Genomic DNA, 26,312 nt, shown 5'->3' with positions numbered 1-26,312 from the left:
TTTTATTAACCGGGGTTTTGTCTCATACAAGTTTGATGGAGCTTGATGCGCATCGCAGCACGTGTGTGACGTGTGATGTAGCACATTCTTACTCGAGTGTCCTGTATGGCGAGGGCTCCCCTGTGGCCACACGCACAGCTGCATTCAAGGTCACGGTACTGAGCTCCTTGTGAGTTGGCAAATAGTGCCTGCCTGGCCACGCCAGCGCCACCCCAGCACCCCCCAACCCCAGCTTGACCTCCCCACAGTTCTCAGGCAAAAGCGGAACCTCCTGGCACAACAGGAGGTTGAGGTTGAGGTTGTGCTGAGGTTGACATCTGTTGCCCAGGCCACTCTGCTTGTTAAATATTTTTAATGTCTTCCCTGGAGCCCTTGCAAATAAGCCAGCATCCTGTAGGGTGGGGCAGGTAAGACAGACGACGGTGCGGGGCGGGGGGAGGGAGGGGTGTTCTCAAGAGCGCGAGTCACTTGGGAGCCTCCTCATTTAAAGTTTGAAAACTAGAGTGTTCTTTTCAAATGTTCAGTTATTATCCCTAAACACATCTGGTTGCTAAATGATTTTTAAAAATATTTTTAACAGCATCATTGAGGCATCATTTATATACCATAAAATCCATTTGTGTTAAGTGTACAATTCAGTGATTTTGAGTCAATTTACAGAGTTGTGTAGCTATCAGCACAATCTAATATGAGAACATTTTCATCACCGCCCCCAGAAAGGTCCCTCCCACCATGCGCGGTCATTTCCTATTCCCACCCTGGCCCCCAGGGGTCCACTCACTGGCTGGCTGTCCCTGCAGATCTGCCTGCGTATCTTAAAGTGCCCTTTGTATCTGCGTGCTCTGGAAGCACCTTACTCACCTGCCTGGTGGCCTGGTTCTTTCAGTTTAAAACACTGGCCCATGTGCACTTGAAAACATGGATGTGCGTGGTGAGTTCTGCGCGGGTCTGCGGCCACCACTCATGTCGCTTGAGACTCACAGCAGGTCAAATGCCTTCCATGCTCGTTCCTGTCTGTTATTGCAAAGTTCTCTTGGGAATGAAATGAGAAAATATATGTTAAAATGCAAACATACTGTCACATCATTCCTATTTCAGCCAGCATAGCAACCAGAGCGACACACCGACCCTCACAAAGATGTCTTTGTTTTGCTCATGTATCTTTTTAAAATGGGGATTAGTGGCCAACATCAAAAAGCCAGGCACTCTTTCATAAAAATCGATCTCCAGGTTTTCTTTAGAAATCTGAAGGTCTGACCACGGTGGGCCCAGGGTCCCTCACAGCAGTGGTTTGCTGGAGCTGAGGGTCCCTCGTCACCCTCTGCAGGGGTGGGCTGCCCAACTGTTACCCACACCCACCCCACCGCAGCCACTTTATCCCTCGTGTTCATCATCATAAGTTTGCTGTTATTGTTTTTCTAATAGTAGAATTAAGAGAAAAGTGAAATATTTCTTGTCTCCATGTCTCTGTGAAAAGTGGGAAAACGAAAGATAGACCAAGAGGGCCGTGTGTTTCAAGAAAAGTGGGAAAGAGCATATTTCTTCGTGGAAGTGCAGAATATTCCAACATGTCTGATATGCAAACAAAGCATGTCTGTGTCCAAAGAATACAACCTGAGACGTCATTACCAGACCAACCACAGCAAGCACTACGACCAGTATACCGAAAAGATGCGCGATGAGAAGCTTCATGAGTTAAAAAAAGGGCTCAGAAAGTATCTCTTAGGGTCATCAGAAATTGAGTGTCCTGAACAAAAACAGGTATTTGCAAATGTGAATCCAACTGAAAATGCTGCCGTGCAGCCTGTAGAAGATGTGGCTGGGAACTTATGGGAGAAGTTACGTGAAAAAATCAGGTCGTTTGTGGCGTATTCTATTGCAATTGATGAGATCACAGATATAAATAATACCACCCAGTTGGCCATATTCATCCGTGGTGTCGATGAGAATTTTGATGTGTCCGAAGAACTTCTGGACACGGTGCCCATGACAGGTACAAAATCAGGAAATGAGATATTTTTGCGGGTTGAGAAAAGTCTGAAAAAGTTCAACATCGACTGGTCCAAATTAGTAAGCGTGGCCTCCACTGGCACTCCTGCAATGGTCGATGCCAGTAACGGGCTCGTCACAAAACTGAAGTCCAGGGTGGCGATGTTTTGCAAGGGCTCGGAACTGAAGTCCGTGTGTTGCATCATTCACCCGGAATCCCTGTGCGCCCAAAAGCTGAAGATGGCCCACGTCATGGACGTGGTGGTGAACTCTGTGAACTGGATCTGCTCCCGGGGACTGAACCACAGCGAGTTCACCACCTTGCTCTACGAGCTGGACAGCCAGTACGGCAGCCTTTTGTACTACACAGAGATTAAGTGGCTCAGTCGCGGGCTGGTGCTGAAGAGATTTTTCGAATCGTTGGAAGAAATCGACTGCTTCATGTCATCCAGAGGAAAGCCCCTGCCTCAGCTGAGCTCTAAAGATTGGGTCAGAGACTTGGCCTTCTTGGTGGACATGACGATGCATCTGAACACTTTGAACATCTCTCTCCAAGGACATTCCCAAATCGTTACGCAAATGTACGACCTGATTCGGGCCTTCCTAGCAAAACTGTGCCTGTGGGAGACCCATCTGGCAAGGAATAACCTGGCCCACTTTCCCACCCTGAAATCAGTTTCCAGAAATGAAAGCGATGGCCTGAACTACATTCCCAAAATTGTGGAGCTGAAGACCGAATTCCAGAAAAGGCTGTCTGATTTCAAAGTGTACGAGAGCGAGCTGACCCTGTTCAGCTCTCCGTTCTCCGTGAAGGTCGACAGCGTGCGCGAAGAACTGCAGATGGAAGTTATCGATCTGCAGTGCAACACGGTGCTGAAGGCAAAATACGACAAGGTGGGGATACCGGAATTCTACAGACACCTCTGGAGCAGCTACCCGAAATACAGAAACCACTGTGCAAAGATGCTGTCCATGTTCGGCAGCACCTACATTTGCGAACAGCTGTTTTCCATCATGAAACTGAGTAAAACGAAATACTGCTCCCAGCTGAAGGACTCACAGTGGGATTCCATGCTTCACATCACGACATGATGGAGGGAGAACTCCCGGCGGTGCCCACGGTGTGTAAGGCTAGAATCTTCCAGGCTCGAGGCACTGTGAGTTGAGAAAGTTAATTATTAAGTATTTGTTTTTCAGTTTTTTTCCACTTTGAATTGGAAATATAATTTGCAGTATCATACCTGTTTGTACATTTTATGCTTCACCATTCAGTAAAAATCAAGAAAGTTTTATTGTATTTCTAGTAGTTGACTTTTCTTATGCCTGGCCTATTCCATTCATTCACGTTACCTGCCTGACCCCTCGTAGGCACGGCGGTTGGCATCTCGAACTTTAAATCAGTCAGTAGAGAGAGACAAATGTGTATATTCATTGAGGAGTACACACAGACACACACACACACACACACTCACACACACGCACATACATTTATCCCCCCACCCCAATCTGCGTGGTATCCCATGTGGTCTAACACAATTCCAAGTTCAAGGAGAAATAGTTGGGTACATCTTCACATAGTACACTGTTCCTATAGTCTCTGTCTCTGCCTTCTCATGGAGCTAGAAACGTCAGGCTTAAAACAGTAATCCCCAAAACAAATAACATAAGCTATGAAAGACAAAGTAAATTGAGGTTTGGAGGTTGTCTCATTTTTAAAAGCTTTTTATTTTGAAATAATATCAAATTTATAGCAAAGTTGCAAAAATATGAAAAATACCCATATGCCCTTTAGCCGAGTCTCATATTGTAAACATTTTTCCCCAGTTTTATCATTTGTTCAGTTTCTCTCCCTCCCTGCTTTCTCCCCCTCATATACGTGTGTCTGTAATTAGTGCCTAAAATGTGTGTATAAATGACTGTATCTATAATGTTTGTATAAATGTATATGCATTTTTTCTTGAACCATTTGAGGGAAAGTTACATACATCCTTTACCCCTCAATACTTCAGGGGGTATTTTCTAAGAATTGAGATAATTCTCTTACATTACCATGATGCAGTTACCAACAGCAGTACATCAAGCACTGATGCAACACTTTATCTAACTTACTGTTTATTCTCCAGTTTTGAATGTTTACACAGTAACGTCCTTTTCCTTTATAAAGGCATTTTTCCCCTGGAGGGTTGTCATTTGAAAGAATATATATTTGTGTTTGTAATCCCCATTAGTCACTGGAATTAGTGGCCCAGAATTGTGAATACAGGCTGGGCATGGTGCTTCACGCCTATAATCCCAGCACTTTGGGAGGGTGAGGTGGGAGGATTGCTTGAGGCCAGGAATTTGAGACCAGCCTGGACAACATAGCGAGACCCCTTCACTACAAAAAATTTTAAAATTAGGCAGGTGTGTTGGTACACACCTATAGTCCCAGCTATGCTGGAGGCTGAGGAAGGAGGATTGGTTCAGCCCAAAAGTTCGAAGCTGCAGTGAGCTATGATCAGGCCACTGCACTCCAACCTGGGCAACACAGTGAGACCCTGTCTCTAAAAAAAAAAAAAGTGACTACTTTCCATACTGGAGGAATTAATCTGACTAGGGTGCAGGAGGGCTGAGGACTTCGGCCTGACGGCCTCCGGGGAAGCAGTGGAGAAAAGGACTTCGACAAAAATGAAGGGAGATGCAGGAGGGAGAGGCCATCCTCCAGGCTGGTGTCACCTGCACTGGTGCCCAGCCCCAGCACCTGTCTTCAGACACAGGGCGAATGACTCCACCACAGGCACTTCCTGTCTTTGGGCGTCGACTGCAGACACAGCTGGGGAGCTCAGAGGCTCACTTCTTGGAGAAGGAACCCAGGGTCGGCCAATTCCTGGTGCACCTGAACACATGGCAACACCTCATGTCAGAGGTGTGGCCCTGCAGGGGGAGAAGATCAGCCCCTCGTTTTATAGACAGGCAGCTCAGGCTCAGAGTGGTTGAGTGGCTTGCCCAAGATCACGCAGGATTCAAACCCGGGTCCATGTGACTCAGGAGTCCATGTGCTTCATTGCTGAGCAGCCACTGTTCCTGAGATAGCTCGTAGGTGTCTGTTATGCAGCTTCTGCACTTGTCATCTGTCACGTGTCTGGCTCCCTAGCGGGTGGGGACAGCAGGGCTCAGTCTAGGCTGCCTTCTGTTGGCTGGACCATTCATGGGGCTGGTTCTGCTTTGAGGCAACTCCTAAGGCCCTGCGATTCTTTCTTTACCCTGGAATGTGTGTTGGGACCAAGGTAGGCTGAGGTACAGTGGCCACTGACCAGCACTGTCCCTCATGGGACTGAGCCGAAACTGGAATGGGTGGGGGTGGGTTTTGGTCACGGCAATGGGGTGTCTGCAAACAGACACTTGCGAGTGGTGTGGTCGGGGAGCTGGGGGGCTGAGGGCTGGATTTGGGGGCCTGTCAGTTCCCAGGGGTGGGGGTGCACTCCATCTGTCCCAAGGCCCTGTCTTCGCCTCCTAGGATGGGCAGAGGAAGGAGCTGGTCACTTCTCCAACATAGGCCCCAGGGGCTGGGGGTCTGTGGAGCCAGGCCCCTCACTCAGCCTGGCATGTGCCTGTGTGCTCACCCCCCTCCTCTGAGCGCCCCTCAGGCACAGCACCCACCACGAGGTCTGACCCACAGACCATGAGCTCTGCGGGGTGAGGATAGTGTGTGGGATCCAGTATGGTTTCGGCATCAGGAAGAAAAGTCCTGCTCCACCTCCCAGCACGGCCATCTTCTGGCTGTATTGCCTTAAGCAAATCACCTAAACTTTCCTGGCTTTGGTTTCCTCATCCGTAAAATACCTACCTGACAGGGCTGTTCTCAGAACCTGAAATGATACAACGCACCCAGCGTATGCCTGGCCTTGAGAAAATTGTTGGGTGAACAGATGGTGTGGGGCTTACTCAGAGCCAGCACCTTCGGGCACACACCCCCTTGTCTGTGCCGTCCTTCCCTGCGGGCATGCCTTCCTGGCCACTGCGCCCACCTTGAACCCCCTCCTGAGCATGCGACACTGGTACCCGCGCAAGGTGACTTCAAGGGAAATATAGAGAAATACAGAAAAAACATGGGGAAAATATTTGATCAGGACTCCATCTTGGAAAAAAACGAAACTAAAAATTATGAAAATAAGTATTTTATACTGTGTTTAACAGCAGCAACAGCAAGCAGCAACAAGTGTCTGCAAAATGCAAAACTAGTTAAGGGCTCCGTGGTTTTCTCGAGGCCTCGCCAATCCGTTGATGGTCAGATTATTCTCTTGACTGGCATCTGTCCCCTTAGCAGTTTTCTCTCATCTCTAACGGGATTGGCCTTGCCTGCCCTCACGTAGCTACTTTTGCTTAGGAGGGGAACTCGAGGCCTTCATGACAAGCAGCATCTTTCAAAAGATTTGCAGCTCCACTTTGCACCTTAGTGTCTTTTGCATTTTGGGTTAGACCCACCGGCAAAGACTTCCAGGCCCTGGGCTGGCAGCAACGCTAAGGTAAGCGGTGAGGGTCTGTTCATTGGCCAATGCTTCCTGGTACAACCGCCTAATTGGGGCAGGGTCTCGGTGAATAATCAGAGGATACCCCCATACCTAAATTACAAAGTTTAGATACAGCTACAGGGTCACGCCCTGTTACGAGACTGGGCTGGCCCCCTGCGCTGTGTCCACTCATCTTCAGGATTCTTCGGCCAGAGTCCAAGCAGGGGGTTTCTGTCCAGACTCATGGTCAGCAGGGAACCGGAAGTTCCTCTTGCACTTGGCCTTGTGCAAACCTGTTCTTGGCCAAGGCCAGGGCAGTATGCAACAGGACCTCAGCTCTTGCAACTTCCTCTCAGCAGAGTTCACAGCCCCTGTCCTCATTCTAGGGCGGAGCCCAGTCCGCCCTGCGCCTCTGCAGAGCCTCTGTCCACTTCAAGCAACATTTATTGAGGGTGGCTGAGAGCCACGTGGGGCGAGGGCCCAGGGCTGCCCGCGGCATCCAGGCACCAGCCTATATAGTGCACGTATATACAGGGACAGGGGCGGGAGGTGGCGGAGCGGCTGGGCGCTATCTGGGGCCTGCGCCCGGGCCTCAGACGGCGGGCGCCAGCTTCCTCTTGGTGCTCTCGCTGCAGCGGGTCAGGATGAGGTCGGCGCTTGGCCGCGGGGGCACAGCAGGCTGCGGCTTCGCGCGCTGGGTCTGCGGCTCCTCCTCTGCGGGCGGACAGCGCGGCTGGGTCAGAGGCCCCGCCCCGCCCCTGGACACGCCCCGGCCACGCCTCTCCCCTGGCCCCGCCTGGCCGCACTCACGCAAGGGGCTCCCGGCGCCCTGCGCGCCCCGCGCCTGGCGGCGCCGCTGTTGCAGGAAGCGGACGCTGTTGCGGCGGTAGGCGTCCTGGCTGAGGCGATTCCGCGACCGCTGGTGGATGCTGTGCGCGTTGCGGATGGTCGACCTGGCTCAGCGGGACGGCGCGTCGTCAGGGCCCGGGCGCGTCCCGGCAGGAGGGGCGCCCCCGGGGGTCCCCAGACTGACCCGAGGATGTCCCCTTCGCGACACTGACCCTGCTTTGCCGTGGAGCCCAGGCCCGTGTCCCACTCCCTCTCCGGCGTTCGGCCTGCCCTCCTCCCCGGGGAGCCTCCGGGGCTGCCACCGTCCTCGCGACCATCCCCCAGGGCCCTGGGCCTCGCGGGAGGGCGCGTCCAGCCACTTGACCCGGTGAGGGTCCTGCCTCCCCCACCCAGGCTGGGAACCCTGCCCCTTCTCCCTAGCCCGGCACTGCCAATCCAGGGCCTGGACCGACAGAGCGAACTCCCCTCGGCGCCGCCCGGCCCCCAGCCCCAGGGACCCCCGCTCACCTGCGGGGCGGCGCCCCTCGTTTTGTGATCTGGCGTCGGGCCTGGGCCGGGTCCTGCCCCGACTTTTGTAGGTACAGGGACGGGAAGTAACCTGTGACGTCTCCTTTCCTGCAACAGAGGCAGCCCTTGAGGTCAGGCAGTCGTCTTGGGGTGCTGAGAGATGGGGAGGTTCAGGGCTCCCCTTAACAGTTGGGGTCAAGGCAGGCTGAGAGGTTGCAAACAAGACCCTGCCCCTGAGGGCCTCAGTTTCCTCCTCTGCGCAACACAGGCCCTCCCAGCTCTCCGGCAGGGTTTGCGCAGAGGAAGTGAGCAGATCCAGGTCCCCCAGGGGACATGTATTTGCTGTAAGACTGTATTTCTCCGTCTCCTCTTAGGGTGCCTGCCTTTGTGTCAAGAACTGTTGCCCGCCTCCGAGTCACCAAGTTCTTCTATGCTTTCTTCAAAACGCTTCTTAGTTTTAGGTTTACAGTTGGTAAAACCTGTGGTCCATGGGAAATAAATGTTTGTGTATAGTGAGAGGTAGGGGTCGGGGTTTGCTTTTTGGTTTTTTTCCATATGGATATCCAGCTGTTCCAGCACCACTTGTTGAAGATATTTTCCTGTCCATTGTCAATACTATATTTAGGAGGAAAAAAAAACACATTGCACAACACAGACTTCACACAACACGGATGTCACACGGTAAAACTCCTAATTCTTGGCTGGTGGGAAAATCACAAGAAGATTCAGGGGGAGGGGTATTTGTGGCGGCCCAGGCAGGGGGTATGTGTGTTGTGGTCACAGCCTCGGGACAAGCTTGCTGGGGTCACGGGCTGGCCCTGTTACCCAGGGTTCTGAAAACCCCAGCAAGGACCTGGGAGGCCCCGTGGCTGCAGGAAAATGGCCCAACAAGCCCCTAGATCCTGCTTTCCCAGAACCAGAATAAAATAATTAGTATTCCTACATTCTTTGGGAATAAACAGATATGAATTGCAATGAAAGTTTTAATAGGGCCGGGTGCAGTGGCTCACGCCTGGAATCCTAGCATTCTGGGAAGCTGACGCAGGAGGATCTCTTGAGCTCAGGAGTTCGAGACCAGCCTGAGCAAGAGCGAGACCTCCGTCTCTATTAAAAATAAAAAAATTAGCCAGGCACGGTGGTGCGTAACTGTAGTCCCAGCTACCCGGGAGGCTAAGGCAGGAGGATTGCTTGAGCCCAGGAGTTTGAGGTTGCTGTGAACTAGGCTGACACCACAGCCTACCTGGGGTGACAGAGCAAGACTCCGTCTCAAAAAAAAAAAACCGTCTTAAAGGGAAAAGGAAAGTAATCAATTGTGCAGCAGTTCACCAGTGTTGCCAGAGAAGGAACACTGGGCTGGTCAGGAAGAGATCCTAAGTCATAAAGGAAAAATGAACCCATTTGGACAAGGACACTGAGCCCCACAAGACAGGCAAGGTTGGCTCCTCACTCACCTGCTACCAAGATGGAAACAGCACCGAGAGGGGCAGTGGCTTACCCAGAGTCACACAGACACACAGACAAATCAGCCCAGAGCCCAAACAGACTGTGCCCTGGCCAGGGCTGACTCCCGGGTGGGGGCAGTGGGGGTGGAGGGGCTCTCCTACCTGACGACCCACCAGCCGTCCAGGAGCTTATGAATGACATCAATGGTCTCACCCTCGAGCAGGGACACCTCGTCCTCCTCCACGGCTGTGTAGGCTTTGATGGTGATGTAGGGCTCGCCTGGTCCACGGTGGGGGCACAGGACACAGTGTAAGGGTCTGCTCACCACCCCTCCTCTCCTCTCTGGGCCTCGAGCTCCCCCAATTGTTCCAGAGCCCCCTGGAGCCCGCGGTCCCCTGCTCTGGCTCACCCCACGCTCCTCCTGCCACCGGCTCCCAGGGCGCACTCTGGACTTCTGCCCACTGCGCACAGGTGTGCTGCCCACTCCCATCCACCACCGTCCACACTGGGGGCCACGAGCTCCACAGTGACAGAGGCCCGGCCAGGCCCCCACATACGAGAAGTGGCCAGCTGTGCAGTAGGTGGGGACCAACACCCACGTGGCACCAGGAGCCACTCAACTCCAGCCAGCTGTTAGCACATGGGGCTGCAGGCCTTTCCCAGTGTTTAAAGGGGAGCCGTAAATCCACATCACCTGGCGAAATCTATTTTAAAATATGGACAACGAATTCTAACTTTTTTTAACTTAATGCAGGCCCCATCCGGCCTGGGACTGCCAGTTTTCCCCATCTGGTCAGGGATGACGCCACCACCTCCAGCCAGCTCATCACTCAGCTTCCCACTGGAACTGGCCCCATGCCGGGGGCCACCACATGTCCCAGGCTGACCCCCTCCCCTCCCCCACCCTCTGATCTACCTCCTGGTTCCCTGTGCTGACCAAGGGCGTCAAGACCCACCTGGGCCCCCAAGACAGAGGTGATGGGGCTCAGCCCTGACTTCCCCTCTGCCCAGCCAGCAGTCAGGCCAGGCCCCGAGGCAGCCACTCAATATCCCCGCGCCTCCCTGCCTCTTCCTCCCACACCCCCGTGGCCTGGGGGGGCAGGAGCACCTGCATAGTTGGGCTCCGGATCCTCTGCCTCGTCCGGACCGTCCAGGGGCTCCAAGAAGGACGCCGGGACCCAGCCACGCTTCGCCTTCATCTGGCAGAACCACCAGCCTGTGCCAGGGTGGAGAGGAGGGGACTGAGGGGCAGGGCCTGGCAGCCCCCTCAGCCATCGGGGGTGGTACAGACACACGGACACAGGCACACGGACATCCAGCACTCAGATTGCAAAGCGTCCCCTTCACCACACTCAACACCAAAATCACACACACCCACACACGGGCTCTCAGAATTCCAGCTCTGAACCCACTTCCTGTGAGCAGGGCCCCCACACAGGACTCCGCAAGGACGCCCACGGCCACCCCAGGGCGCACTCTCAGAGTGGGCGACCCGCGGTGTGGGGAGGACGTTCAGGGCACCTGAGGGAGCCGGGCCCCCACCCTTGGGCCAGGCCGGAAGGAGGCCAGAGGCTGCCGAGCCCTGGCGGGGCGAGGACCCTACCGCTCTCGCCCTTCTCCACGACGTCCACCACGTCGCCCGTGGCCAGAGCCATTTCGGAGCCCGAGCTCTTCTCGTAGTCAGCGATGGCGCGGTACGTTTGCAGGATGATAGGGCCCGTGATGTCTGGGGCAGAGGGAGGGCAGAGGACCTCAGGGGCGGGTCCCCGTGCCAGCCACCAAAACAGGCACTGCCATCCCCGGTCTCTGCAAGGCCCGCACTTCTGAGAGCCTGGCGAGCTCCGGGCTCCGGCCCCCACTTCGAACGCATCCTCGTTCTCATTTGATGAGGTTAGGGAGTGGCCTCGAGTGGCCTTTCCCAACTTCGACGTGCACCCAGTCCCCTGGGACCCCACTCGGTAGGTCCGCAGTGGGGCCTGAGCCTGCGTTCCTCACCAGCACCCCCAGATATGCTGATGCTGCTTGCTATGGACCGGATTGTCCCCCTAAATCCGCATGTTGAAGCCCCAACCCCCAGCATCTTAGAATGTGACCACATTCGGATACAGGGTCTTGTAAGAGGCAATTCAGTTAAAATGAGGTGACAAGGGAGGGGCCCTAATCCAATATGGCAGGTGTCCTCGGAGGAGGAGCAAGAGACACCGGGGACGTGCAGGCGGAGAGAGGCCAGACGAGGACAGTCTGTCAGCCAAGGAGAGCGGCCTCAGGAGAAACCAACCCTGTCGCACTTTGGTGCGGGGCTCCAGCCTTAGAACCGTGAGAACATTCCCTTCTGTCCTCAAACCGCCCAGCCCGCGCTCCTTTGTTGCGGCGGCGCTGGCCAGTCCCTCAGAGCAGCCCAGAGTCCTTGTCTGGGCATCCCCCTGGCTGGCTCAAACCCTGCTCCGCCACTCAGTCGCTGGGTGACCCTGGCAAGAGTCTCAACTTACATCCAGCCTCGGTGTGCCCAGCCGCACAATGGGGTCACGGCACGGCGGTGCCTATCTCATATTGGGCTAGGGATGGTCATGTGAGTTAGCACCTTTAACATCGTGCCTGGCACAGAGCAAGTGCTCCGTGCATGTTAGGTGTTATTATTACCAAGCACTGTGCAATAAAGATTGGGAACAGACATGCCTCTGCGTCACCTCCAAAGCCCCCCTGGCCCCCAAACCTGTTCATTCCTTCGGCCACAAACATCCCCAAGGCTACTGGGAGTTGTCTGTGCCAGGCTCTGTGGCCACGGAGGTGAGGACGCACTGCCACCTGCAAGGGGCCCCTTTCACTCCCCAGTGACCCCCAAAGACCCAGCCAAGAGCCCTCCCAACCTGCCCCCACCCCTGCCCTCTTCCCTGCATCCCAACCCTGGGTCCCCCCCACCGCCGGTGCCCCGTCCTCTCACCCGCCACACTACTCTTGCCGTCTTTGGGCATCAGGTACGTCTCTGGCTTCTTCGTCCTGGGGAGGGAACGAACGGTCTGGTCAGACACTCGGCTTCCTACTGGGGAAGGACAGGCTCTGGGCAGACCTACAGAAGAACTTCCCAAGAGAAAAAGGGACGAGGGAAACGGGGCCACTGCAGAGAGAAGGAAGCGACTGGACTGGCAAGGGAAGGGCTTTGGGGAGTGACAGAGGGGACCTCTGCTCAATACGCGATACCGGAGGGAGGGACAGGAGGAGGACATGACCCCGCCTCCTGCAGACCCCACGAGGGCGGCACCGTCTGTAGACGAGAGCGAGCCCCTCTGCCTCCCGCCGGCTAACGCGATGCCCCCAGCCTGCGAGAGGCTCTCAGCAGCCCGTGGGCCATCTCTGTCTTCCGGAGCCTCAGGAGAGAGCAGGCGACAGGCAGGGGAGCCCCAGGGTGAGCCCCCCAATCCCAGGCCCTCCCGGCCAGTGACAGCCGCCCTTGCTTGGGCCAGGAGGCACATTCAAGGGTCAGTAAGCGCCTGCCTGAGCAATGCCATCTATGTCTTGGTGGCCTGGGTGCCTTGGCAAGGGGCAGTCCTGTCCTCCAGGCCTGGCCCCTGAGCTTCAGTGACCAGAGAGGGTCGGATAGGGGGACCTCCCTGGCTGCCCGGAGCTCACTCAGCCTCAGGTACCGTCCACGCAGGGCCGTGGGCAGAGGAGACCCAGGGCAGCGGCAGAGGCATCGCCCCACGCCCTACAGGGCGGGTCCTCGCCACCCGTTACAGATGGGGAACCTCCTCAGGGAACGGCGGTGACCAGTGGGGCTCTAGGTCCCATGGCCAGGTGGCCACAGGGTCAGGATGAGGACCCAGGACTTCAGCCCTTAGCCCAGAGCACCTCCCCAGCACCACGAGGCTCGGAAGGATCCAGGGGGAGACTCGGCAGGTCACACAGCCAGAGTTGGAATCCTGCCTCTTTCTCTGTCCGGCTGTGTGATCTTGGGCAAGTGGCTGTCCCTCTCTGAGCTTCAGTCTCTTGCCTATAAAATGGGAAACGTCCAGCCCCTGTTCCCTCCCGTGCCCAGTGGGGGGAGGGAACCACTCACTGGCCGTCTGTGGGGAGCTTGAGGTCGTCGGGGCGCACCTTGAAGAAGTCGAGGAGGTGGGGGCAGCGGGAGATCTTGGCAGGCAGCCCCATGAGCGTGGCGCAGTACTCGGTGAGTGTGCCCTGGCGGTTCTCGGTGGCCCGCTGCCCGTCAAACCACCTGGGGGCTGGCACCAGAGGACTCGTGAACTCAACGACCAGTTCAAGTGGCCGGAGTGGCCAGAGAGGTGGCCGGAGTGGCCAGAGAGGGGCCCGGCCAGGGGCCGCTAGGAGGGCAGGTGAGGGGACCCAGGACAGGTGACCCAGCCCCACTCCTCACCTGGGAGGTGGGGAATGATCCTGTTCTCTGGGTTGATATCCCCCGCCTCGATGGGGAACATTTCTTTTAGGGTTTTCTAAACATGAAAGGAAAGGAAGGTGTGAAGGAATATTCATTATTGCAACACTGTAAAAGCACAAAGCTGGAAACAACCTAAGTTCCTCCGAATCCCTGTGGCTGGAGACACCGGTGCAACCTTGATCCCTCTGTCTTTCTCTCCCACCCCACGTCCAGGTCTCCAGCAAATCCTTTTGTTTCTACGCCCCAAATCTCTCCAGAACCTGGCCCCTGCCCGCCACATCCACTGCCACCCTGGCCCCAAGCCACCACCAGGCCTGGATTATGACAACGACCTCCGTACACCTCTCCCACTCCCATCCTGTCCATCCTCAGTCCAGCTGTCAGAAGAGTCCTCTTAAAACCCAAGTTGGATCCTGCCCCTCCTCTGCTCAGGGCTCACCTGGTTCCCAGCTCACTCAGAGGGGATGTCAGTGGCCTTGGTTAGTCCACAAGGACCCATGTGATCTGCATGTCACCTGCCCCCCACTTGCTCTCCTCCTCTGTGACGCAGGAACACTCCAGGCCTGCACCTGCCCCAGGGCCTTTGCACTTGCTATTCCCGTTCTTCCCTTACGTATATAAATAGAGCACTCTCTGTCTCTGTCTGTCTCTGTCTCTCTCTTTCTCTCCCTCTCCTCCTTCAGCCCCTCCCCAGAGCACAGCATTGACAGTGGCCCCTCCTCCCACGCCCTCCCTGTCCCCCCGCCCTGCCCTATCCCTCTCCATGGTTCTCATCGCCATTTAACACACCATGTGAATGACTCACGCTCCCTTTGTTTTCCTGACTCCTGAGGTCCAGGGGCGTGGGGAGGATTTGCATCTGCTTTCTGCTCCCCCCACGGCCCTCACCCCGCCACCTGTCCTGCTCACAGCCAGACACGCCCGGCACCTAGGAGGCGCTGGGAATCAGACGATCCAGCAGTCAATAAAGGGGGCTTAGTCTACAATGAAATGACCTAGAACCTTCTAAAGAGGTGAGACGGAATGACACACATAGCAGTGAGGACAGGTCTCAAAAACTCAAGAACCCAGTGACAGCAACAAGATGGAGAAGGAGGCAAACAGTGCTGATGCCGCCTGTATACATTGCTGAGCAGTGCTTCGTGCTGTCCTTGGACTCAGCGTGTGTGTGGCGAGGGGCGGGGGGTCACCCAGGGCTAGGGGCTGGGATCTGGCTTTGGTGGCCCCTGCGTCCACCTGTCCCTGTCTCAGACCAGGACCCAGCAGCTGAGCTCTGCACACCACGACGTCCTCATGGACACCCCCAATTCTGTCCAACCAATCGCTGGTGTCGGGGCCCTCCCTTCTAGAACCTACGGGATTCTTTCACGGGAACCCTGGTGACCGCAGACACCCACAAGCAAGAGGACCTGCTTTCCTGGGCATCAGTATTATTAACGTCCTTCTGGTACACGAGGGAGCCTGTTTGTGCCAGTGGCCATGCCCGGCTAGCTCCGGGGATGCGAACCTCGTGGGGACCCCGGCCAGGCTGCTCCCTGCAGGGACAGGGCAGGTCCACCCCATAAGAATATCCCTTTGAATTAGTGTTGAATGGGTCCAGAGCTCCTATCTGGGAAGACGAAAAATTCTGGAAGTGGATAGTGGGTGATGGTTGCAAGAGACGGTGAAAGTACTAATGCCACTGGATTGGACACCTAAAACGGTTAAAATGGCAAAGGTTATGTTACAAATATTTACCACAACAAAATATGCTTTAATGACAAGAAGAGGTGAATTTTTAGAAACCAGCTTCCAGGCTGAAACCCCTTCCCTCGTTACTGATGGAGTAGAAGTACAAGACTGTCAATTAGACCCCTTCTTCTCTTGCCTGTTTTTCCTGCCTTCTCTGTTTCTGTCCCCTCCCTCCTGCCATCCTCAACACTCACGTGGAACTCGTAGATCTCCGTGAAGCGCCGGTAGACCACCTTCTCGGACAGGTCCTGCCACTTCACCAGGAACATGTACACCTGGGGGGAGGCCAGGGTGGGGCACCTCGTTCAGCTTCCAAGGGGGCCTCGCCACGCACCTGGCTGCCCTCTACCCACTGGGGGAAGCCCGGGGATTTGGGTGAGGGAGATCTTTGGGGTTGCCTGGGCCACAGAAAAGGCACAGATATGATGGACCCAGAAGAATCTATGACATTCTAGAGCAAACAAAACGAATTTAAGGTGAAAAACAGTAAGAACAGTGGTTGTCTCTGGGGGCAGGAGAGGAATGACTGGAGCATGAAGGAGTGTTCTAGAATGATGGTAATGCTCAAAACTCAACAAATGGCCGGGCACAGTGGCTCATGCCTGTGATCTCAGCAGTGTGGGAGGCTGACAGGAAGATCGCTTAAAGCCAGGAGTCCAAGACCAGCTGGGCAACATAGCAAGACCCTGGCTCTACAAAAAAAATTTTTAAATAATAGCTGGGCATCGTGAAGGAAAAAAGACAAAAATCTGATAGAAAAATGGGCAAAAATCATGAACAGTTCAGAGCATGCACCCACACACATATGTATGTAACTCAAACATATAAAGAGGTGTTCAACTTATAGTAATATAAATACAGGATAATTAGGTGTAAAATAGTGAAAACAATCTAATCAGTTGTTTGAATAAACAATGGCATATTGGTACAATGGACTATTAAGCAGATGTCAAAAACATAAGAGAGACTCAATGAATTAATTTGAAGGGAACTCCAGGATGTTATAGCAAAATGCAAAAAGCATATATAGCATGTCAACTTGTTTATTATGTATGTGTAGTAAAGAAGAAAAAAGTGTAAAAATTTAGACAGATGTCTACTTCTTTTTGCAAATGGAAACACAGGAAAAATAAACCAGGATAAGTCTCTGAGCATATCTTTTTGTCACATTTTCATGTTTGAACACATGTTAATATTTTACATATTTAATTAAAAAATATTTTACATATTTAAAAATAAAATTAAATCAACAAAGGTTTTTTTAAAGCCTCCAAATTGAAAGCAGACAGAAACAAATGAACTTAGCTCTACACCAAATCAGTAACATAACCATATTAAAGAAAAATGGAAAAGAAATAATCCAAGTAACTTTTAGTTACAGCAGTTTTATTACCCTCTATCTAAAGATAAAAGGACACAAAGAATTGCAAAGAACGATTTGAACAAATAGGTTAGTAGGTGTATTGCTCGTTATACACCTACTGTGGTATGGGCGGAGTAATTCTGAAACAACCTTACGCGTACTGTAGGATTAAGCAAAAGAGTAGATAGGTTGATCTTGCTGGGAGCAGGGTTCTCACGGTGCAATATCAAATGGTGAAAGGCAAGGATCATATGAAATTGCTATTTTCCCTGGTCTGTGTGCTGAAAGGATGCAAGCGATGATGCCCAGTGCCAATGAGCACACCTTGCTTCCAGACCTTGGGTTCTAATTTCCCTCCCCACTAAAAAAGCACCAAAAATGGCTGAGTCCAGGGCTGGGGCCGGAAAGTGCTAGATAAACCTGGAGCACATTGTGCCAGAAGTGAGGACATGCTCAAAGGCTGGTGGGTCGTGTCAAAAGGGCGGAGAAGCCGGCTTGAAGGAGCTCCCACTGGCCAAATATGGGACAATCCGAGCATCAAAATAAGTAATGATAGGAATGGATTATAACCCATTGAATAAAATAGGAATCTATGCATCCACATTGATATCAGTAAACAAGTAAATATGGGAAAAGGGAAGACTCTTATAGTAAAATGTTAACTAATAGATGCAGAAGGAATGAGAGAGTTAAAAAAATCACTCTTTCGTGATCATTATAGTATAATTAGATCTAGGCACGAGTTACCAGGGGCAGGATATTCACATAGTTTCAAAGAATCTCCCTGGAGTTTGTTGTTAATTGCAAAGGGACAAATCATAAGTTTACAATAGAGGAACTTGCAAGACACGTCCGTGACCTAGGTGTCAAAGTTAACGTCTCCAACATCAGAACAAGTCAAAACTGCATGTCACCTGACGGGATCCCACGAGAACAACACAGCATCACCTCCAAGATGTCCCTGCCCTAGAGGCATCACCTGAATCTAATGAAGAAGTGTCCGATAAACCCAAATCGAGGGATATTTCCACATAGTAACTGGCCGCTCGCTTCGAAATGCAGAAGTGGCAAAAACAAAGAAAAGCTGATTAAGACAGATCCAGATGAAAGAAGCTAAAGGATATGACAGCTGATTGATCCCGAATTGGATTCCGGACTTCGAGCTTTTATTGCAGAGGACAAGTAGGATGATTGGGGAAATCTGAATAAAGTCTGGGGTTTGGATAATAGTGTTGTATTAACTATTTCCTGATTATGACACATGTGCATTGCGGTTATGGAAGAGAATGTCTTTGATTCTAAGAAATACACACCACCTAGTATTTAGGGGTAAAGAGACATGTCTTCAACTTACTCTCAAATGAGTCAGAAAATTTATATTCAGAGAGAGAAAGAGAAAGAGAAAGAGAAAGAGAAAGAGAAAGAGAAAGAGAAAGAGAAAGAGAAAGAGAAAGGTGTGAAGAAATATTGGAGTTATTGCTACTCTTTGGGCAACTTTCTGTAAATGTGAGATTATTTCAAAAGTAAAAGTTACAGGCCAGGCAGGTGGCTCACGTCTGTATTCCTAGCACTTTGGGAGGCCAAAGAGGGAGGATTGCTTGAGCCCAGAGGTTCGAGACCAGTTTGAGCAACATAACGAGATTTGCCATCTCTATAAAAAATAAAAATAAAAAAATTAGCCTAGCACAGCCTGTAGTCCCAGCTACTCGGGAGGCTGAGGCAGGAGGATCACTTGAGCCCAGGAGTTGGAGGTTGCAGTGAGCTATGATAATGCCACTGCACTCCAGCCTGGGTGACAGAGCGAGACCCTGTCTCCCCAAAACAAAAAAAAGTTACAGAGAAAGAAAAAAGGTCTTGGCACATAGGACTAAATGCTCCACACAAGCGCCATACAATTCACTAAAGGGAGTTCCTCCCTGGTCTTCCTCTGGGCTTGGGGACCCTCAGTGAGGGGCCGGCCATGTGTGGGCAGGTATTTCTCCCTCCCTCGCAGGCAGGAGGGGCCCCTTTTTTGACCGCTGTGATGCTGGGACCCTACTGGAGAGGATAAGACTCTAATGTAACTGACGCCAGAAGAGCAGGGGGACAGAGAGCGCCAGTTGCCCGGCCTGGGTCCCGAAAGGGCCACTCCCTACGAGCTGAGCTGTCAGGGAGGGCGGGCAGTGGACCTCAGGGCCGGCTGCAGGGCCGTGGCAGGCGAGCAGGGAGCGGACTCCTGGCTGGGGCCGGGGCCGTGGGTGAGGCGGCTGGCTGGGGGAGCGGGCCGGGCAGGTGCGTCCCAGGCCAGCTGTCTCCCCAGGGCGGGGCCGGGGCGCCGGGGCGCATCTCTGGGTGTCAGGGGCCCGCAGCCACTGTGTACCGGGCGGGCAGATCCAGGGCCCAGGACCGGGAGCCACGTGCCCAAGACCGCGCCCCCTTCGTCCTCCCGGTCCAGGGGGCCCAGGTGGCTGCACTGTCCCTTACTGTGCACACCCCCCCCACTCTTGCGGGGCGCCCGGGGCTACTCACATAGTGCTGGCTGGGGGCGAAGCGCTTCTCGAAGCCCAGGAGGGCGATGTGCCGGATGAAGGTGTCCCCCATGGCTGGAAGGCGCTGTGACCTGGTCTTGTCCTGGCGGCTCAGGCTGGGCCTTAAATGCGCTGGTAAGAGGAAGTCCCTTCTGTTGCGGTTGGGGGTGAGGGGGAGCAGAGGGGGCAGGGAGGGCGCAGAAAGGGCTTTACTTCTTCTTTCAGTTCCTGGAGACTCTTCAGGCTCGCCTGGCGTGGCCATGGGTGGCCACACGCACACACGTGTGCAGGGACAGCTTGTCCTCGTCCTCGTCCTCCCTGTGGAGGTTCCGCTGGGAACACATCCGAGCTGCTTCCACTTCAGGGCCTTTGCACTGGCTGTTCCCCCTGGCTGTCTTCCCCACGTATCTGTAACTCTCTCCCTCCTTTCTCTGCTCAAATGTCACCTCCCTCAAGAGGCCTACATTGATAACTTCACATAAAATAGCGAACTTCATTCCTCACCAACCGCTTCCTGCGTTATTTTCCTAGGGCACTTCCCATCAGTGATGTAGTGCCGATTTAATTCACGTCTCTCCTGACCAGAACAAGCACCCCGTGAACGCAAGGACGTGGCCTGTTTCTTCAAGGGCTCTGGCCCCAGCCCCTGGATCTGTGCGTGGCACACAGTGGGCCCCTCATGAATATCTGGATCGTGACCGCATCTTTCACAGTGAATGAGTGAACGCATACCTCCACCGCACCGTGTGCCAGCCTTGGGTGCACAGCCCGGGCGTGTGTGTGGCTGAGGGCCAGTGGCAGCCGGGACGGACATGGCACAGACTGAGTAGGACCTGAGTTCAAATCCTGATCAATGAATCGTTCCTGCTCCAGTTCTGCCAGGAAGAGGATTTGGGACAAAGAGGCACGGAGAGGGGCAGCGTGCCTGGGGACAGGTGAGGCCTCTTTCTCCCACTGTCACTAAAGCCTGGGAGGCTCAGAGCTTATGCTCTAGTCCAAGGTCACAGGTGGCCAGCCGCAGACTCAGGTTGTCTGGCTGCAGCCCCCGCCTCCCAGCAGGTCCCGGCTGCACCGCCCAACGCTGGCCCGAGCTCAGGAAAAGTGGGCAGGGCCAGTGTGCGGCCCAGACCTGGGGATGCCAAGATTGGGGGACCTAGAGCACTCTGAGAGCCACGTGTCCCCAGCTAGACTTGGCTGGGGGGAAGGGATGGGGTCTGGCAGAGGGGGAGCCAAGACATGCTGTTTCAGGACTGTCAACATGACTCAGTCAAGTTCGAGGGTGTTCCTGGTTTTGTTATCTAAGAAGTGGTGTAGGGTCCCTTTCATGTGCTCTGGAAGGTTTGCTTGGCAGGTGCTTCACTTACTGAGAAAGGGCCCATCTCCTGCTGCCTCCTGCACCCCCTGGCCCCCACCCGGGTTTTTCCGGCCTTGGTTTTTTCTTTCTTCTGTTCTTTTTGGCTTTTTCCCCGGCGGAGGGTTGGTCGGGGGCATTGGGCCGTTCTTGGGCACGGCCAGGGAGTTTTCCCCCACCTTTGTTGACCTTTCCGGCCCGGTTTTGGGGGGGGGGCGGGCGGCCTCAAGGCCCCGTTGCGTAGGATGAGTGTATCCCAAGCTCAAAACCTGCCGGGCCCAGTCTGCGGTGCGGGGAGCAGGGGTGGCCTGGGGTGGGGTGGGCTGGGGCACCGGGAGCAGGCGGTGGCGCATGGTGTGTGCCCCTTCTCGAGAAGGGCGCTGGTTCCACAAGTGGCTGCACTTTCTGAAAATCAACCCAGCTGCACACTCGAAAGATTTGTGGCGAGCCCTCTTTCTGTGGGTGTTTTAACTTCAATACCAAGTTGAAAACAAAACAAAAAACAGGTTCCGAGCGGGTTACTGGATGGCTGGCTTTCCTCAGGTGACCCCGAGGTGGTTGGGAGGGCGGCCCCTGGCAGCACAGCTCCCCGCAAGTGGCTGAGCTGTTAAAATGCCCCCCTCCCCGTGCCAGACAGTCTGTCCCTGGCCTTCCCTGTCACCCATGGTGTGGCCCCAGCAAGGATGCAGACCGGGCGGTGCTCACCTGGGCAAGACGGGGCGGAGGAAGGGCCAGGAAGGCGCGGTGGCGGCGGCGCTTGCTGCAGCCCTCGCACTTCCTCCCCTCCCGCCGCCATCCTTCCCGTCCTGCGGATGCCCTGAGCCGCCCGCGGCCACCTTCCCACTCTCCTGTGGCTTGGCTGTGCTCCCACTTGGCCTGGAATGTTTGCTGGGTGGCAGAGGCATGACGTGCTGAGTGTGGCCTTGCAACGACCTCTGTAAACAGGCTCAAAAATCCTTTCTGCCAGGATGAGAAAGGATTTCCTTTAATGCACGGATGAAACCAGGACTAAATGATTTTTAAAAATTTTTTTAAAAAGGAATAGACAAAAATGAAGGAAGGAGGTAATGGGGAGAGAGAGGATTTTTTAGGGGAGGAGATGGCATTTTTGAAAACTTTGTAAGATATGTAGAAAACTGCCCAGCTTAGCTTATTATTATACATCATAAGTAGACATCTAGTTAACCAGCACTGGGTATTAGATGCCAGACCCCCAGCTCCATCTGGAGCTGACAGGAAGGCCCTGCCCTGTGCCAGGCACGTTCTCAGTGCTTTCTGTTCGGGATGACATCTGCTCACATTGAGGCTAACAGATACTAGGTCCTATCATTTTCCCCATTTCACAGATAGGAAAACTGAGGCACAGAGAAGTTAAATAAGTGGCCACAGCTGGGAAGTGTAGAGCTCCCCTGCCTTACCCTGGAACGGTGTGACTGGTGTGACTGGATGAACGAGTGAATGAATGATAATTGGGTTGGGGGGGCGGTTCAAGAGGGAGGAGTCCGCCTGTGGGAATGTCCCAGAGGGAAGTTCCTTGTGAGGCTAGCAGGGAGGAGAGGCAGGGCTTCCCCGTCTGGTCTCTCTCCAGATGCCATCATCTCTACCCTCAGGCCACTTGGCCTCCTCCAGACGGGCTGGGCTGGCCACTTCCTTAGCCAGGAAATCCCCAGGGCTGGGCCAATGGAGACAGACAGTGTTTGGAAAGCGGCTTGGCATCAGGGTGTGAGGCCCAGGCGGTGCCCTATGGGATCTTTGTCACCAGGGGAACCTCGGACTTCCCAGGATTGAAATAAATCAGCCTTCATGTGTGGCAGTTCTTTCTCAGGTCTACCTTAAACCTCTCCTGCTGCCCCTTCTTGCCAGGATCCCCTTTGCAGGCCCTGTGTGACGTCTCCTGGGCCAGTCCACAGGCCCATTCTCCCCAGTGCCTAGGGCAGCAGGACGGGGCCCCAGGCACCTGTGTACCCAGTGGTGTGTGCGGCTGAGGCTGTAATGGCCGGCAGGTGTCTCTGGGCCAAACGTGGGCCACGCCCTTATTCTCTGCCTCCCCAGGGACCTCTCTTCCTTTCTCAGCAAAAGCAGACCTGGGGTGGGCTCGGCCTGGCCAGGGATGAACCTTTCGGCCACACCAGAAGGGAACCAGCTGCCAGCACTCAGGAGGCCGGCTCAGGGCACACCTGACCACGGCCCTAGGAATTCCCTTCTCCCCTAGACTCTGCCCTCCAGGGTTTGGCCTGGGGGCGTCGGAGGGGCATTCAGGGGAGTCAGATAGAGGCCCAGGCCCAGCAGGAGAACATGTGGGCGGTGACCGCTGGGCCGTGGGCTGTGAGGCCTGGAGCCGATGCAGACCCCTCCGAACCCCGGCTCCTCCACGCCTAGTCGTGCGGCCCTGGCAAGTTTATTCAAGCGCCGGCCCGGTTTTCAATGGCACAACAGCTGCACCTACTTCGTAGTCTGCTGAGGACGAGCTGGGCAAATGCTGATTCTCGCGAGGAGCGGGTGCAGTGGGGCAGAGGTGGGGACACAGGCTGCCCGGCCAGCAGGCAGGGCGGGTTCTTGCTGTTCAAACTGGGCTTTGAATGAGAATGCCACCTACGGGAGCAGACACTCGTGGGGCACCATGGAACCACCGCAGGCCCTGCGGCTGTGTTCTCGGTTCAGGTACCTTCACAAGTCCGCTGGGTCTCAAGCATGAGCCCCGCGAAGCCCACCTGGGAACTGACACCCACGCATAGGTGCTGTCCCCGCCTGTTTGGTGTGAAGCTCAACTGTCCCGTGGCCAGGGCTCCCAACAGCCTGTGACCTGTGTCAAATGCTGGGCCACTCTGAGTGCCTCTAGACAGCGTCCCAGCAACAGGCTTTCCCAGAGGGTTTAGTCACCAAAAGGGAGAGGACAATTTCAGCCTAAATCATAGAGCAGGGATTCAACAGATCCTTTCAGGGCTTACCTAGACTTCACAGCCTGTGGCACCCAGGGTTCTGGCAAGTGGGCCTCTGCTCTTTCGCTGCCCCTGGTTGGGGTCTCACTGTGTGCCCTGGGGCACTGACAGGGGCATGGCTTCGATGGGGGTCACTCCTGCTCTAGGGAGCCTGAGCACCCGCAGCCTGGTGCGCAGGCAGGAAATTGGTATTACCAAATGCCCTATTCTTGCTCCAGAAACCTGCTACAAACAAACACCTTTACAAACTAGTGTTGCATCACAGCTTGTTTTCAGTGCTAAACTTCCCTGATACTTCCTCAAAAACAAGTTTACTTTCAGGTGGTGGGGGGGTAGGGCAGGAAGGGATGTCCCCTTTACAGCGACAGGGTAGCCAGGGGAAACTCCAGGCCAGTCAATCCTGGGGTGGTTTTTAACCCGTTTCCAGGTTGAGTTCCACCCACCCTTTGTCATCAACTTAGGGACCTGTGATTGCTACGATCAGCTGCGAACTGCCTTCAAACCTGCCCTTTGAGGCAAGAAAGCTGGCGGCTGTGAGGCGAAGTACAGAAAGCGGAGGGTCCTGCTCAGACTGGGGTGGAGGCGGAGACCAGCGATGCTCGGGCAGTTCCAGGTGTTAAGAGCTGCCACACGAAAGAGAGCAGCCTAAAGTCTCCTTCTTCCCCATCATAGGATAACAAGGGCATCTTGGGGAATCTTCACCTTCTGAAAACACACATCCTGAAACTCAGGCTTTCCACGTAGGAAGGTGGTGAGTACTCCATTAAGTGTGTGACAATTATCTGCCCATTAATGTTTAAGCCAACCAAGTCCCTTGAATTTACATAGACCAGGGCTTTGGCTGCCCGTTAATGTTTAAGCCAACCAAGTCCCTTGAATTTACTTAGACCAGGGCTTTGGGGTGTTATGTGGAAACTAGCAAGGTCACTTAATTTTCCTCTCCAAGGGACCTTTTGGCCTGGGGCGGGGGTGGAGGGGCAGAAATGGGAGCCAGAAGGATGCTCAGAATACACCTGCTGCAAAAGCGAAGTGGTGTCTGCTCTAGACAGAAAATTCTAGGACACCGAAACCTGGGTTCAAGTCCTGTCCCTACATCTCCAAGAAGGGGGCACCTACTTCCCAGTGTATACAGTTCCTGAACAATCCCCCAAACCTCACTCGACACATCATAGATGATCTACACTAATTAAAAGATTAAGGCACCACACAATGTGTTGACTGTAAAACGACGAACTCCTGCACTGGTGAGTCTGGGTGGGACAGGCGAATGCAAAGACTTCCCATCAGACGAAACCTTCTGGCTTCAGCACTTGCGGGCAGACGAGTTGCTGGCCCTTCCTTCAAGCCCTCTCCCCCTGCTCTGCGGGCCCCAGGGCAGAGGCCACTCCAGGAACAAAGCTTTGGTTTCCTCGCCACTGAAGAGACAGACTTGGAGTAAGAGTTGGCACTAGGCACAACTCGGCCGACAGGGTGTAATTCATACAGTCCTGGGCTGTAGCCATCTCTGGTTTGACAGCTTTTCTGATGGGAATTTACTCCAGGTAACAGCTGTCCCCAAGTGGAGTTTGGATTTGGTCACAAAGCCTTTGTTCTTAATCACTCTACTACGTAACCTGGTAAAATAATTGTATTCAACCTTGAATTACTATGGAATCAGGAAATCGTTTCAGAAAAAATAGCACATTAGATTTGCTGAAGAGACCTAGTTGAACTACATTTTGTTTTTCAATCCAGACTACTGAGCGAACAGCGAGGGCTGAAACATGTAAAAGCTCCAAGGAGTTAACGACGACTAACTCCACCTCGATGCTCTTCCGGAATATGGACGCAGCAACAGTGAATTTTTTGTTTTGTGTTTTTTGTTTCTTTTTCTTCAGCATGTCCTGAGGGAACTGGGCCTGTTTACTTTAAAGGAGATGCTGGTAGGACAGGAGAATGTTAAGTTATCAAGAGGAAGATATGGTAGTCTGCCTCTGTGTTGTTTTCCAGAGTAAGAAATTGATGCATTCAGCAGACCTGAGAACATTCTAAATAAGTGCCCTTTAAAAAAAAAGAGAGAGAGACAGGTCTTGCTGTGTGGCCCAGGCCAGACTAGAACTCCAGCCTCAAGTGATCTTCCTGCCTCTGTCACCGAGTCGCTGAGACTACAGGTACACACACTACTCCAGGCTTAGCAATAAATGCTAACATGTATGTATGTAGATATAAAATTACATAGATACAGACATGGAATTCTCATAATGGAACGGAACACAGGTCTCCTTGGCAAGTCTGCGATCTCACCAACGTGTGTTAAAGGAAGTCCATGTAAAGAGCCCGACTCCTTTGCAAGGCAGTCTGGAGATGGCCGATTCCCCAGGAGTCGGCCGGGAAGTGCAGCTGAGGGTGGCACAGCAGTGTATGTTTAAGGACACCTTAGAAGAACCCTGAGATCCTACTGGAGCAGCCGCTGCCTCCTCACGTTGGCTGGCAGGTTAACAGTCAAACCAGCTTGCTTTCCCTGAGCACACTCGTGGGGCGCCGGGGAGGCAGGGGCTACGCAGCGAGCACAGAGGAATCCAGAGCCAGCGTGTGAGTTTTAGGTGGGAGGGGCTTACGTTGTGCTTTACATGGGGAGGAAGTTTTGATCACAAAAGCCACACTCAAGCTGCCCCCCGCCCCACAGCTGGCACATCACACACAGAAAGGCGAGGGCTCCAGCCCCAGCCCAGGCTAGACGAGCAACAGTGGTCTCCGAAACAGCACGGACA

The 26,312-nt window shown here is 54.0% G+C and overlaps 2 protein-coding genes across 2 annotated transcripts in view; one reads left to right on the top strand and one right to left on the bottom strand.

Annotated features, from left to right (window-relative positions):
- GTF2IRD2B (GTF2I repeat domain containing 2B) overlaps positions 1-3,233 on the top strand; it is a 51,588-nt gene extending 48,355 nt beyond the window's left edge. The window contains exon 16 of the mRNA XM_012640337.1: positions 1,478-3,233. Within this exon, the coding sequence (XP_012495791.1) occupies positions 1,478-3,081 (1,604 nt within the window). The 3' untranslated portion in view covers positions 3,082-3,233. The remainder of the gene's footprint in view (positions 1-1,477) is intronic.
- A 2,944-nt stretch (positions 3,234-6,177) lies between these two features.
- On the bottom strand, positions 6,178-19,395 carry NCF1 (neutrophil cytosolic factor 1). The gene is made up of 11 exons (XM_012640316.1): positions 19,274-19,395; positions 15,597-15,677; positions 13,651-13,726; positions 13,333-13,498; positions 12,220-12,275; positions 10,882-11,004; positions 10,387-10,494; positions 9,440-9,557; positions 7,836-7,943; positions 7,290-7,432; positions 6,178-7,193 (listed from the first exon to the last, which is right to left on the bottom strand). The coding sequence occupies exons 1-11, from the start codon at positions 19,343-19,345 to the stop codon at positions 7,072-7,074; spliced, it is 1,173 nt and encodes a 390-aa protein (XP_012495770.1). The 5' UTR covers positions 19,346-19,395; the 3' UTR covers positions 6,178-7,071.
- Positions 19,396-26,312: the final 6,917 nt, after the last annotated feature.

The sequence above is a fragment of the Propithecus coquereli genome, unplaced genomic scaffold, assembly GCF_000956105.1.
Source record: "Propithecus coquereli isolate 6110/MARCELLA unplaced genomic scaffold, Pcoq_1.0 Scaffold150, whole genome shotgun sequence".
Lineage (NCBI taxonomy): Eukaryota > Metazoa > Chordata > Mammalia > Primates > Indriidae > Propithecus > Propithecus coquereli.
Note: the sequence above shows the minus strand (reverse complement) of the source record. Positions and strands in the feature narration are given on the sequence as shown.